This window comes from Boleophthalmus pectinirostris, unplaced genomic scaffold (genome assembly GCF_026225935.1).
Source record: "Boleophthalmus pectinirostris isolate CB_2022bp ecotype Guang Dong unplaced genomic scaffold, ASM2622593v1 HiC_scaffold_13, whole genome shotgun sequence".
Taxonomy (NCBI): domain Eukaryota; kingdom Metazoa; phylum Chordata; class Actinopteri; order Gobiiformes; family Gobiidae; genus Boleophthalmus; species Boleophthalmus pectinirostris.
This window is the reverse complement of record NW_026571036.1, coordinates 14,911,725-14,926,098: the sequence shown is the minus strand read 5'-3', so window position 1 is coordinate 14,926,098 and position 14,374 is coordinate 14,911,725. Positions and strand designations below refer to the sequence as shown.

General features: G+C 41.7%; 3 protein-coding genes across 6 annotated transcripts; 1 reads left to right on the top strand and 2 right to left on the bottom strand.

Moving 5' to 3' along the window:
- Positions 1 to 880: 880 nt before the first annotated feature.
- traf3ip2a (TRAF3 interacting protein 2a) lies at positions 881 to 6,442 on the bottom strand. The gene is made up of 9 exons (XM_020917953.2): positions 6,347 to 6,442; positions 5,480 to 5,769; positions 5,115 to 5,181; positions 4,328 to 4,488; positions 4,090 to 4,178; positions 3,935 to 4,003; positions 3,287 to 3,391; positions 1,448 to 1,522; positions 881 to 1,379 (listed from the first exon to the last, which is right to left on the bottom strand). Exons 2-9 carry the CDS (start codon positions 5,766 to 5,768, stop codon positions 1,233 to 1,235), a joined length of 1,002 nt encoding a protein of 333 aa, XP_020773612.1. The 5' UTR covers position 5,769; positions 6,347 to 6,442; the 3' UTR covers positions 881 to 1,232.
- On the top strand, positions 4,447 to 14,372 carry ccn6 (cellular communication network factor 6). Of its 4 annotated transcripts, none has more exons than XM_020917943.2 (6): positions 4,447 to 4,540; positions 10,786 to 10,908; positions 11,669 to 11,933; positions 12,621 to 12,854; positions 13,371 to 13,543; positions 13,808 to 14,372. In XM_020917943.2, the coding sequence occupies exons 2-6, from the start codon at positions 10,864 to 10,866 to the stop codon at positions 14,087 to 14,089; spliced, it is 999 nt and encodes a 332-aa protein (XP_020773602.1). In that variant the 5' UTR covers positions 4,447 to 4,540; positions 10,786 to 10,863; the 3' UTR covers positions 14,090 to 14,372. The 4 variants fall into 4 exon arrangements, with proteins under 4 accessions (XP_020773602.1, XP_020773594.1, XP_055005505.1 ...); XM_020917935.2 differs by having other exon boundaries at positions 13,350 to 13,543; XM_055149530.1 differs by lacking the exon at positions 4,447 to 4,540 and adding an exon at positions 9,442 to 9,736 and having other exon boundaries at positions 13,350 to 13,543.
- Positions 7,058 to 9,387, bottom strand: LOC110156401 (probable G-protein coupled receptor 139). Its single transcript, XM_020920607.2, has 3 exons — positions 9,313 to 9,387; positions 8,969 to 9,095; positions 7,058 to 8,294 (listed from the first exon to the last, which is right to left on the bottom strand). The coding sequence occupies exons 2-3, from the start codon at positions 9,045 to 9,047 to the stop codon at positions 7,288 to 7,290; spliced, it is 1,086 nt and encodes a 361-aa protein (XP_020776266.1). The 5' UTR covers positions 9,048 to 9,095; positions 9,313 to 9,387; the 3' UTR covers positions 7,058 to 7,287.
- Positions 14,373 to 14,374: the final 2 nt, after the last annotated feature.

Sequence of the window (14,374 nt, the reverse complement as noted above, 5' to 3'; positions counted from 1 at the left end):
GGTCCAGTTAAAGGATCATGAGGCGATCCAGTGCTGCTGGTTCCATCCTTCACCAGGTGCCATGGACGCGTCGGTAGTTTGGACACTAACGTGTTCCCTGCACTTCCGGTGTTCAACGATTCGGGCAAATTCCGCGTTTGGGTGGGGAGCTTGGCATGGAAATACTTCCACTTCTTCAGGAGGCACAAGCATCCATAATCCCAAACAGGTTAGCTCTCTATGCTACATGCTACATCTGCACGGAAATATAGCTGTCGAGCTGCTGGTAACAGTGGAGCTGCTTCCTCGGGTCACTTTCAGAATAAGAATCCTTATCCGGGGTCCAAGGCAAAAGAACACCCTCTACAACAGAACAAAGCTCGAAATGCAGCCAGTGACATGCCCAATTGTACATGTAACCCTGTTTTTGACGTAAATACGCACACAGCACTGCGTTTTTCCGCCCTTCCTCCGAACGCGCATTATCAGCGCCTCAGAGGCGATAAGAGTAACCACTGAGGGGTAGAAACGAGTGTTTGGGAGGGAGGCATAAAGTAGCACATAGAGAAAAAAACACGACACTTTACCCACCTTGCCTAGTATTAATGTGGTGTGGTGTATTTTTATTTATTTATTTATTTTTTACGTGATAAGCGGTGTGTGTGTGTGTGTTTGGTGGTAGTCAGAGGAGCTGATGGCGCAGATTGGCTGCCTCTGATCCTTCAGTGTACCTCAGGCAGGTGGTTACAATACCACCACAGTGTATGGGGTGAGTGAATAATAACTACAGTGTAACGCTTAGATGCAAAAACAGTAAGGGTTATGTGGCCGGACACCTCTTCCATTGAGCCACTTTAATTATTTAACTGGTATCCTTCTTTAATTTCTGCTCAAATCATGCTGTTATCCACCCTGCTTTTATTTAGACATCAGATGCCAAACCTTTAAAACAAAGTAAATTAACTTAGCCAAAATCACACAAAGCCACAATGTCATTTGTCCATTGGAAGTTTGTTAAAGTTCCTTTCAAAATAAAGATGTTCTTTGGTGCCCATTCTCTCAAAATGTGAGGCCTTCTATTTTAGTAAAATCCTTGATAATGTTCTACCCTTGCCCAGTCCTCCCCTAATACAGCTAATGCAGTTTCAAAACTGTCTTGCACAATGAGATCTCTGAATGATGAATTCTTGTAAAGTGCTGAAAAAAAGATAGCCTTTAGATGAAGGCAATTTCAATGATTAGAATGAGTGCATTCAAAGCGGGCGAACAGAGAGGGTAAGTCCAGTTCCAGGCGATGGAACAATGTATCGCTCCATCCTAAAGAGTCGCAGTAGCAGGTCTGAGCTGCCTTGAGGCCAGCGGTACAGCTTGGTGCTCTGGAGCCAACTGGGGACATGTCTCTGCAACATAGACGCACAGATATGAGTCTCAGACCTGATGATATGATAAAAAATTCTGTCCAACGTACCATGGAGGCTCCAGGGAACAGAACTGGCACTAGCCGGAAGTTCAAACAGCCTTGCTGAATAAACTCATTTTGGATCTATAACAGAGGCACAAAATTGTCCTTTACACACACCAAGAGGAAACAACTGTGTAATGAAAAATAAATAAACACCTGTGCTCCTAGACCTCTGTTTTGCACATACACGGCACATATGACACAAAACCCAAACTGCAGGTACTGCTAGTGGTCAGAGCCAGATAACAGTAAACAGTCACAGCAAATAAAATCTAATGAAAAAAATGTAACCCTGACAGACCCAGTTTTTTTCTTTGTAATCACTTATGAATTTTCCCCCTTTTTAATGACTTCACGTCATTATATATAAATTCTGAAATTCAGTAAAAACACTGTGAAAAAAGAGCACTGCTTAATGGAGGAACAGCAAACCTTTGATGGGCCATTTTAGTCCCTTTTATTATTACTATTTTAAATTTCATATTTATCAGCTGCTTATACAATAAAATGGGTGGAAAGATAATAATATAAATCTGCATATTTACAGTGCAACATTTTCAATCAGTTTCTTTGTAACTTAAAGGTTGTATGGAGGATTTTTTTTGTTTCAAATTGTCAATGATAGCATTATAGAGGTGCAGTAGCCTTGTAATTATGATGACCAAAAAAAGAGAATAAAAATTCATCAACTCTGGACGTGGTGGGGCCAGCTAAACATTTGCCAATAGATAACGACATTGCCTCGTTATCTGTTAGCTGACAGGCTGTCAATCAAACTCCCTACATTTCTAGCGTAACTGACTTGCCTGCGCGCCGCCGGTACGTGGTTTACGTACGCCTGTCACGCAGTCCACAGACGCAAGACGCACAGACGCTGTTTACTCCACCAACGCAACGGTTCTTAGCGGCTTTTTTTGACCTATATCTTCCTCGCAGTTAGCACAAAGTTTGTCGCAATGGCAGACAAGAATCCAGGAGCAGTTAGCCACAAAAGAAAGTCCGTTTTTGAGATTGCTGAAAGAAGAAGACAAGGGGAAAAGCAGCAAAGCCAAACTAAGGTGATTCTTGAAGATTCATTCCAGCGATGGCGCGACTGAAGCAGACGCAGGGTCTAAAGACTGACGCACTGATCGCGAAATTACTCCTGGACAGGTAACTTCTGCTTATTATGAAAACGTACTTTATTTCCAAGAGTTAGACAAACGTTTTTCAGGACACGAAAGCGATATCCTATGTCTGAAAACGTAATTTTCAAGGCAAAGAAAGAGTCCGCTTGCAGCTGCGTGTTGTAGCTAGTTCATTCGCACTGAATCTCCGCGCACCCTTCTCTGCACCCTTTCCTGCTCCTGTCCCCGCTGCCCGATCCGCTCTTCTCCCTGCTCCTCACTTCTCCGGGCACGGAATCTCCGCACCGCTCCCCTCTCTCCTCTCCTCTCTCCCCGCTCCGCTCTCTTCTCCCTGCTCCTCACTTCTCGTCAGCGCACGAAATGTCCGCACACCCGCTCCCCCCGCTCCTCACTTCCTCACTTTGCCTAACCAACACTGTAGTTAGTTGTTTACAAGTCATGTGCAGCGCACCGGCTGTAAACAAACCTGTTTCTGGCGTAAGGAGGAGGAGGGAGGAGGCATTTCTACGTAGGGAGCTGTAGGGGAGGGGGGGTGGTTTCACGCATGCGCAACATTTGAAAAAGGACAAACAGTCGCTGGATTTCTCGTTCCTTGGAAAATCCTCTATACAACCTTTAACAAAATAATGTCCACTTTTTTGAGTCAGGCCTTGAAGTCAGAATGTTGTTGCAGCAGTGCACAAAGCTTGCTTGGAGGAGTTATCTTAAGCACGCTCACCTGTTTGTGTATGTACTTCGTATGCAGACAGTGCTCATCAGGCCCGAGCCCCTCCACGTCCTCCTTATACTGAGGGCTGATGACCACGATGATCAACATGGATTTCTGTGCAATCACATTGTTAGTATTTGTTGTTGTTATTTGTTATGTCTGGTTGGGAAATAGCATGTTGGTGAACATATAAATGCTCTAGTCTAAACATGCCAGATTGTAAGCATAGGCTAATTTCTATTCGTTTTCCCACATTCACCTCTCAAACACACTTCCATTCCAGTGTCCTTCAACACTGGAAGCAAGTAGGTGTAGTGTCTTGCCCAAGGATACGTCAACACTAATCCATGCAATACATATGCAGCAGCGGAGGAACACACAGGCCTATGCTTCTGCATCCTGGACCCAGAACTAACCCGACCCGACAACACAATTGGGAAATCTGGGCCTGGGACAAAAATCTAGTGAGACCACATCATGTCAGCCAGTCCACAGTTGATATAATATACAGTAGTTACCAGATGTTTAACAAGTCTTCACTAGGTCATGTATGAGTTTTACTGAACTGTTATTTTTTTCTTTGGTGGCTTTTGTCTTTTATTCCAACAAAACACCTATGTATACTCTAAACCTACACCAGATCATCACTACACCTACATCATTCAGGAAGCGATCCATCCATTTGGTTGTGTCCATGCTCCTGATTGGGCTGTCAAAGATGTCGATCTGAGGAACGGACACAGAATAGTTGTTAGTGCTTAGTGTGTAAGCTAGTTCAGTTTAGGAGTCTTCCCACAGGGTATGCTACTGACCGCTGGCTGGAATCCATTGGCAAGGAGGAACTTGGTGAAAGGAATCATGTCTTTGGCTGTGTCAACAGAGTATGTGATGAAAACAGTCTCTGGAAGAAATGGAAGTGGTTTCAGTCTGGACCAAAGTCTGGCTCATTGTAATGTGAAAGTAATAGCTAGGATGAAGAAAGGGGAGTGTGAAGACGGGATGAGAGGCAGGGTCTGTGATGGGAGTGTGAGATTAATGGTTGGAAATTACTGCACTCATCAGGGAGGCTGATAGTTTTCCTGATCTGTCCAGGATCCACAGGAAGAGAGCACGGATCGCAGCAGACCTCCCTCATGACCCCATCGGTGACCCGATGACCCGGTGACAACTCTAACAGCCGCTCATGGTGCGCTCTGTTCTGTGGGACCTGGCTGAGAGACACCATCAGTGTTTTTATAGTGTATGAAATATGGGCTTCACCAGGTAATATAGAAAATCATCATGTTCAATAATATATCTAAATCATAAATCATGTATGTTTGTAAATTAAAAAAAAACAACTTTTCATAACTAAATTATTTATTTAAATTCTAAGTGTTTATGTCTGTTCAATCTAAATGATTCAAAATACAAATACTAAAGAATTTTTTTTTTTTTTTTAAATTAGGCTTTCATTACATGTTTTATTAATTGTGTTATAATAGTATTAGTGACAACAATAAAATATTAAAGCATAATTATAGCAACACTAAATTTAAATACATAAGAGTTACTTGGCTAGCCAGAACCACACACTTTGACAAAAAAATGACAAAAAACTACAGGAACACACATAACATAATGCAGTACTCAGGGAGTTTGCGTCATTTTACTTTTAAGTGATAATTCTGGAAAAGGATGCTTTTTTGACTTGGTTTGCTACACAGATGATGAAGACCTCACTTACTAGGCTACATTTAGACAAGAAAGAGTTTCATTCAGTCTGACATTTCACTTGAAAGTCCAATATCCTAAGCATTTTGAATATAGTGCAAATTAAACAATATTAAAAACACACCCGACAGGAGCATGCTGGGGGACTTGTGCAGCGTGGGCTGGAAAATGACAAGGATACTGCATACCACCTGAACACAGGAACACATACAGCTGAAAAATAATAACTCAGATTTATCACCAGCCACTTATACAATAAAGTGGGTGGCATGTTAAATAAATATAAAACTGGGCATATTTACAAACTGAGTACTTACTGCCTGAGAGGTTATGCTCATGTTTCATATTGTAAATAAATCTGTATTAAATAATAGCAGATCTTTAATAGTATATTATTTCATAATCACCATCAAGCTGTCTGTCCATTCCTTGGGCCCACAGCAGTGGTGGCTGACCCGAAGCAAACAATGTTTTGTCAGTGGGACTTACCAGGGGCAGGAGCACCAGGAGCACGTTGGTCCAGGAACAGCTCAGACCTCAGGGGGCTGGGGGCTTCTAAGCGTTGTTCCTCTAGAGAAGGCTGCAGGGGCCAGGGTTCATATAGCTGTTCTGTCCTGGAGGGGAGTCTGGGGACTGCAGAGGCCAAACCTCTGAGGGGCTCTTGTGGGTGCATCTCACTCATGTCCTGGTTCTCATCAGTCTCTACTGGGATACTAAAGCTGGGCTGCAACTCACCTTCAGAGCGCCTCATTGTACCAGTGGCAGCAGCTCCCAACATGCTGTGCAAGACAAATTATAATTCCTTCAACAATTTCCTCATCCAGAAACACTGTGGTCTTATTGAGATGTACATCCCATCATAAGTAAATGATAGTAGCCTAAATTATTCTGTTATAATGTTAGTATGAAACTATTATAGCATAGTATACTATAATAGTAATTTTAATTATTATTTAAAATTCGGTCTTGGGGGAATTGACTTGTCATGCTTATGATTAGGCCATATTACAGAACTGATCTTAAGGCAAAGGTAAATTTACAAATATTTTTCTCAAAATGCTAAATAAAGAGATAGCCAGTGTTATTTTAAAGTCCTAAGACCCCTGCTTTTAACAGACACTCATAGGCCTACTCCTGAAAATAACACACTGGCGTTTTCCTATGAGCACTAACCAAGCCTACAGTAGTCAAGTGCGCAGAGTAGACAAAAGCGGAGAAAGTGAAAGTGCAGGTAGGTGGAAGAGAAAACAGTTCTAAAACAAATAACATTATTTGTCTGACCCCAGAAACTTAACTTGAACATTCACTTGCGTGTAGAAGTGACAGTAGTTCCTCTTTTATTTGAAAGAGTCTTACCTTTGGATCTTTCGGCGTCAGTGGGACCCAGCCCAAACCTGTTCTGTGTCAAACAGGAAATGTCCCGTCCCAAGTCCCACAGGCGCACAGCCCACGCGTCGATTTATGCAAATAAACCTCCTCTAAAAGTGTTACTGATTACAATGAATCGTTTTATTTCACTTCGCAAGCATTTACATTTTTAGAGAGAATTTTTTTTTAAATTAAAGAAACCGATTAAGTCAGTAAGTTAATTTTCAATTTCACAGAAAATCATTGCAATTCTACTTAATACCACTTGGAGGTAGTAGAGTAGTAGAAAAGAAACCCATAAAAACTGATTTAGGCAGTATTTATCATAAACTTGTCTATATACAATCTATGGTATTTATAAGTATCTGTGGATTCTTCGGATTTGATGCATTCTGGTTAGGGACGTTGTAGTTGTATTTAAAGGTACAGTATGTAACTTTCTGGAGGCTGGAGGTGACATCTTACCTGCGTAATTCCATGGAAAGTTCATTACTCTAAAAGAAAAATAAATAAAGGCTTACATAGCCTGTTTTTTGTTTGTTTTGTTTTGTTGTTTTTTCCAAGCTTTTTTCCAAGTACCATAACAAGCAGTGAATTTACATTTAGCCTACTTGTTTTATTGCTGAAACATGGCTGAGATACATTTTTTAACGCTACATGTACTGGAGTTTTTTGATGAGCAAGAAAAGAGTGGGGGGAGATAGGTATAAAGAGGCAAATGTCTGAGCCTTGAGTACAAGACAATACAGGATTAATCAAACATGTATGGATAAATCATAATACAGTTGATGAAACACCATTATAACATGGTAAAACGCCCAAGTCAATCTAAATGAATTTTTACGTTGCCTAATATGTTCCCTTTAATGGCGCATTTCGATCACATTACTGAGTGAAATACAGCTTTACAGTATTAAATATAGATGAGGTCAGTCCGTGAGTTTTATATTAGTCAACACAACAGTGGCAGGACTGTCACTAGGAGGTGCTCTGCGCTCCGCCACGGAGAACACTTTCATCGTGCTGTAGGTGAGCGCAGAAACGTGCTGTCGAGCCTTGACTGAGCAGGTTAGTGCGCTCACTATTTCCCTGCGAAATCTCCGGCTGACCATGCAATACAGCAAAAAATTGGTGGTGGAGTTCAAGTTCTGGAGCATGTTGGCCACGTCCCCGGCCACGTTGATGGGGATCCTGTAGTCGTTGCGGTCAAAGTCTTCTTTATTGTACTTAGTTCTGAGGATGCAGTATGTGACAAAGCGAGGCAGGCTGAGTACCACAAAGGCCACAGATACGGTGCCCAGCAGCAGCAGTGTCCTCCGGAGAACACCCCGGCTGCGGCTATGCATCACCCGCCGCTCTTCTTTGGTGAAGAGGTTACTTGCCCGGGACAGGTGGTACCCAATCAGGTAGTTAAAAATAATGACCAGCACAATGGGCACACCCCCAGACAGAAAAGTAGTTATCCACACAATAACAGTGCTATAGGTGGCATCCCGGTAGTGGCACCTGGGCAATGACACGTTCAGTCCATTTGTTGTGATGTCTACTGTGGACACAAAATTGATCCATCCCAAAGGTACAGAGACAAGATGAGATGTTAGCACAATCCCCACGCACATTAGCTTGGTAAGGCCAGCTTTAGAGAAGTGCTGCTTAGCTCGGGTGCTGCGCAGGACCAGGTAGCGCTCAATGGTGAACACCACCACGATCCACGACGAGCTGTAGAGGGACCCATACTGCAGAAAGCCCAAGATACCACACCAGGGATGGGAGTGCCAGAAGGGCTGCAACACCCAGAAAGTAAGAGTCAGGTCAATAAGGATGACCCAGACCAGGTAGAAGATGTCCACAATGGCCAAGCAACTCAGGTACACCATGGCAGTTTCAGACATGCCGCACTTACGGAAGCAGATCATGTAGAACGTGAAGAGATTGGCTACAAATAAAAAGACAAAAACAAACATGAAAATTCAGATGCAGTAAGTAGCATTCAGTGCAAGTACAACTTGGAAATCTCAACCTTACGAAAATATTCCAACAATAGGTACCAAAACTGGGATTATTTATATGTGTTCTATTAAGGAAGCCCAAATGAGAATTACTGCTTCAGACCCCCACCACTTGCTAAGATGCCAGTGCAGGCTGCAGATGTTTTGTCCTCATGCGTGGCCTATATTAATCTGTGGTTTATTGAAAATCTGCTGGTTCTAACTGTGACAAAGACAGACTAGGCTGATGTGTTAAAAATTTACAAAATTATAAAATGCAATGTTATCAAAGAACTACCTTAAGCCATTCACACTTCACTGTGTCATATTATAATAATTCAATTGCTTTTTTTAATGCAGCTCTAAAATCAATATCACAAAATTAGCATATTAACATTAATTTGATTTTTATCATCATATTGTCCAGCCACAATTGGCAAAATAGATCATTTTAATGACATACTGTGGAATAATCCAGGCAAAGCAATAACATCTCCATGGAGACGGGCAGATGACGTACCCTTCACTAGAAGAGTTACATAATGCACCATTGAATAATAACCTAAATAAATAAATAACTGTAGTAGCAAGTAGAAAGCTCACTGTGTAGGAGTAGACTGACCTGGGATTCCCACAGAGCAGAGCAGGGGGTAGTAGATCTTCTGCACCGTTACAAACACAGATACACCAGAGCCACTCATCTTTACTCAGCCCCACAGAGCACTCAGCATCAGGGCATTTCAAACAACCTACAGATGAATCAGACAAGCAGACAAAGATTCTTTACTTTTTAGTAGGCATCTACAAAATAATAATTTGCTCAACCACAAATGGCAATGTAATTACGTAATTTCAAACAATTTGGTAAATGATTCCATCCAGGGAATATACACAGAAATAAGTAATTAGTGATGTATTGTATATTTCTTTCCCATTTTGCTGCTGCTAAATGAAAAGAGGTCCTACCTGCTCCTGAAGATGGAGACTGTATCTTCACTTCACTTAGTTCAGTGATAAGGACCAGGTCACATGATCACCATCTGCCTGGGAATAGAGTTATCACTTCACCAGCTTTAAGAACTCTTTAAAAACTCTTTAAAATTGCAGTGCTGTCAAAAGTCCTTGAACTCTAGTCATACGCATATATTCAACATATTGGTAACATCTCTTTATAATGAGGATAAATACAAATGCATCCTTCCAACTCACGTTTCATGGCTGGTTTAAATCTGTTTGTATGTTTGCTGCCTATCGATTTGTCCGAAGGATGGCGACTTTCCATGCTGAACTACACTGATAAGGGCATCGGCTGTTTGCATGAGGCAATAAAAGAAAAGATAAGATGGGCAGGAGTGCGCAAGACCAAGACCCATCAGGACTCATAAAAAAGGTCAATACAGTCCCACAGTGAAAATGCAGGCAGGCATTATAGTAGTTAGAAGCATCATCAGGTACAGAATACAATTGTATATCTGTACAGTTGCCCACAGACAAACCAAAGGAGTGAGTAGGAAAAAAGTAGCACTTTTATAGAATACATTCATTAAAATTTGTTGAGTTTTGATCTAGATCTAGAGACCCCCCCACACACATACACACACACGCACACACACGCACGCACGCACGCACACACACACGCACACGCACACACACACACATACATATATATACATATATGTACATATATATATATATACACATATATGTACATATATATACATATATATATATACACATATATGATCTAGATCAAAACTCAACTATGAGACCAGCTGTTTTAAAAGCATTCTGGTTAGGCGTAAATGCCTGTAACTGGTTGGCTCTGATGAGGTCTTTGGAGGCTGATGTAGAAGGCTTTCTTTGACACAGAGTCCAGCTGACTGCTTCTCATATGGTGCTTCTATAAAGGAGGTCAGTGCAGTGCTCCAAACCTTCAGAACCATCAGAAAGAAAGTTGAAGTTTGGCATTCATTCACCCTGTTTAGATCCAGAAAGAACAGGTGTTTGTCATAGTCCAAAGTTCCTACTCCACTCTGCACAACAGTCACCATCTTTGTTCACAACTGGCCATAGGTGCTGCACAGTATGTAAATACACTGCCTCTATGTGAGTGGTGAAGTATTTTAGCCCCTGTCCTGTTTCATCCACAGGCAGATAGAGTAGACTTCTACCAGTGGAAACCCCCCCAGAAGAGCTTCACTTCCCTATTCCGGTTTTAGTTTTAGGGTCTCTAAGTAAGTTGGATGAAGACAGTGAAACAGAGTGGGTCACTGAGGCAGGAGTAGGTCACAGAGGGGAGGAATGGGTCATAGAAGGAGGAGGACTGAGCCACTGAAGGAGGGGGGGGTGGTAGAGTGGGCTATGTACGTCTCTACACAAATATTTCCCTTCTGCATGAGGGTGTTTGTGGAGGACACAGAGTGTGCTTTGTGCCCTTAGCACTCTGTCCTGACCCCGCCCCTGGCCCCTCGTTCTGAGACCCTCTCCTGAAACTCAGCAGACCACCTCACATCAGAGATGCTGCTGCATTTCTCTGCGTTGCTCCTCATCCTCACACAACAGGTAAGAAAATTTTATTCAATTGCTAGGATTGTACTTGGATAAATAAGGCAATTGAGAATCATGCGGTATGTTCTGGTAATACTACATCTGTTTGGTCTGTTTAGATGAATGAGGTTAATGTGAGACCTTAATCATTTGTGAATGGCCCCGCTGTTTTCACACCATCCCAATAGCTCACTACATAAAGCTGGCACACAGGCTTCAGATTTTTGGCATAGCCTCACTGGCCTCTACAACTGCAGAGCACTAGTGGATCGATCTATGATTTGGGTCTTTTAAGCGGTCAGAATAGGGTTGTTAAAACAATCTGTTCAAACTAAGGCCAAATTATAGTTCCAGAGGCACTGGGAGGTCTCAAACCAGAAAATGCTTCTCATAAGCCAATACGTTTTATCATTCAGTAAATGTAATAGTAAAACATTTGCTCTATTATGTGCAGTTATCACTACCTTCACCTTGACTGGAAGCAGCTTCAGGTGGCTAGCCCTGTTTAAACTATTGTTAAATGCAGCTTGATATAGAATCTGACCCATAAACACTCACACTTCATGTTGTACTGAGCACAGAGCACCTTCTGCCTCTTCTCTGAAACACACAAGGTTCACAATTTATTCTCTATAAAAAAAGTTTTATTAAAGTCACATATGTAATATGTTATACAAATATATGCTGTCTTAAAGCAGAGAATCAAAGACATTTCTGATACCATGGATAATGCATGCCATGTATCACTCACAGTGTTATACCATGGGTTCCCCAGGGTTTGGGCAGAACCACCAACAATGGGCCATATGTGTCTGGTCGGGTGGAGCGGCGGCAGTTCTGCCAGTGGCCCTGTAAATGTGGCTCGCGTGCACAGTGTGCCCCTGGGGTCAGCTCTGTGCTGGATGGATGTGGCTGCTGTAAGAGTTGTGCTCGTCAGATCGGAGATAGCTGTAACGAGAGGGACGTGTGTGACCCCCACAAGGGCATGTACTGTGACTTCTCCCGGGACCAGCCCAAATACGAAGTTGGTGTGTGTGCTTGTAAGTATTGCAGAGGTTGCAGGTATAGCTGAACCAAACACACTCACGCAAGAAAAATTGCTTTTCTTCAGTTTACAGATTTGTGGTCCCTCCGTTTTTATCATCATGTAGCTTTTAATATATACTGTGGCCAAACCTTTATAATGAAAGAAATTATTACAATTTTTGTGAGCTGATCAACATTAAAGCTGCATCACCAGATTAAAAAAAAAAAAATTAAGGAGGAAGTAGGAACTTTAATCTATCTCACCTGGCTCTCACAAACCCATGGCACATCACTAGCATGAATTTAAGGGGCGCATAAGAGGGAAGTGAAGCAGCACCAATACACACCAGCCCTCACCTTAAAGCCTCATAGATAAGCACATAGAGCTTTCCTGCAAGTTTACAATCAATAAAGGGTCTATACTTTTAGTGGTTCATAGTTGAAAAAGATTGAACTCTTCATATTAGAACTTCAAAGAAATATTGAGTTTTGAAAAAACTGAAAGAAAAAAAAAGTCCACAGGAAGAACTACAAATGAGACCAAAATTGAGTCAACAAAGGAGCTAAGGAATCACTCCCAGTAAACATTAAAACAATGTGCTGCATGTGTCGATTATGTGATGAAAGTCTCAAAATGAGAAATACAATTAGGGGTCAGACATTTAAGGTACCTCACTGCATACAAATACGTGGTCCCTCAGATCTGATGGCTGTGGGCTGTGACCTGAATGGACTTCACTATGAAAATGGAGAGGCCTTCCAGCCGAGCCCACTCTACAAGTGCACCTGCATTGGAGGAGCCATCGGCTGCACGCCCGCCTTCATCCAGAAGCCTGCTGTTTTAGGCCCTGCTTCTTTGATGGCTAGTGTCCCAGCAGGCCTTCGGAGTCCCCACAGTTCTAAAAAGCACCAACAGGACACTACCTACATGTCAGGTGAGTGAGTATTATGCCTAGATAATATTAATACTCAATAATTATTATATTAATGTAGTATAATATGCTGCCAAATGTGGCCTTTAGAACGTATGCACCCTCTGATATAGCCCATTTCCAAAATAAATAAATAACTAAATAAAATTTGACATTTATAATTTAACTACAGCAGTTTATTATTTTTAATTGATTTTCCAAGTCTGAACTTTCCACAACTCCATAAATGGGCTGGAGGATTATGCTCTAACCTTGTAGCCATGCCAGCTCAATTTAGCCCTTGTCAAATCCATACCATTTTAATTTTTTTTTCTGCTTTTTGACAGATAAAATTTGCAAGTCATGCAGGCATATCTGAAAAAGAATATTACAGATGTAAATATCAGCATGTGGAACATGTGATGTATATGGGTTCATGGAGAAAGAGTAGATTTGGATTTGTAAGTTCAGTTTGGGTGTTAGGGTAATGACACTTGCCTTTAACTGTAACACTGAAAGCTTACAGGGATCCTCCTTTAGTCTGGAAGAAGAACTGCCTGATCCAGAGCACACCCTGGAGCCCATGCTCCAAGAGCTGTGGTTTGGGCATCTCTGTGAGGATAAACAACAACAACAGCAAGTGTGAGATGAGGAAGGAGCGACGTTTGTGCCTGCTGCGGCCCTGTGACAAGACCCTCCTCAAAAGTATCAAGGTAAGTTTACAAAAGGGTCCTCACTACCAGCTGTAAAGTACTGGATCATGTTTATAAGTAAAAAGGCTTTGTGTTCAGCCAAGATCTAGATTTATTTTAATGTTATCAACCTTATACATGCATTATATAAGTTCACATGAAAGGAATAATGGGAATTATGCTTAATATATTTATTTAATCATATAAACAATTTTAATTGTGTGGAAAACCTGAACTGGGTAACTATACTGGATAATATTTTTGTGGTAATATTGTCTTGGATAGATGCCAAAAGGAAAGACATGTCGGCCCAAATTCCAGGCAAAAAAGGCGGAGAAGCTGACACTGTCGGGTTGCACAAGCACCAGGAAGTTAAGGCCCATGTACTGCGGCATGTGCACAGACAAGCGCTGCTGTGTCCCCAACAAGTCACGCATGATTCCAGTCAGTTTTTTGTGCAAGGACGGCTCCAGCACACGGTGGAAGATGCAGTGGATCACGTCCTGCGTGTGCCAGAAGAAGTGCAGTGATCCAGGGGACATGTTCTCAGAGCTACGCTTGCTCTGATCACTCAATATGATAAGCATCACTTTGCCATTGCAGCTTTAATTGAAGCTTAACATGATGAAATCATGTCCGAAACTCTTCACCCATTGAGCTGCAAACCCTGAAAAACATTTCACATCTAGAGGATAATAAAGTTTTGTGTTGGGATGTATATTGACTGTATATACACCACTTGTATAAAGATAGACCCATACATTATTGACAAACCTCAAAATATTATTAATGTATCCATTCACCCTTTTTTAATAACTATATGAATGAAGTATCCCTTCATGAAAAAATAAT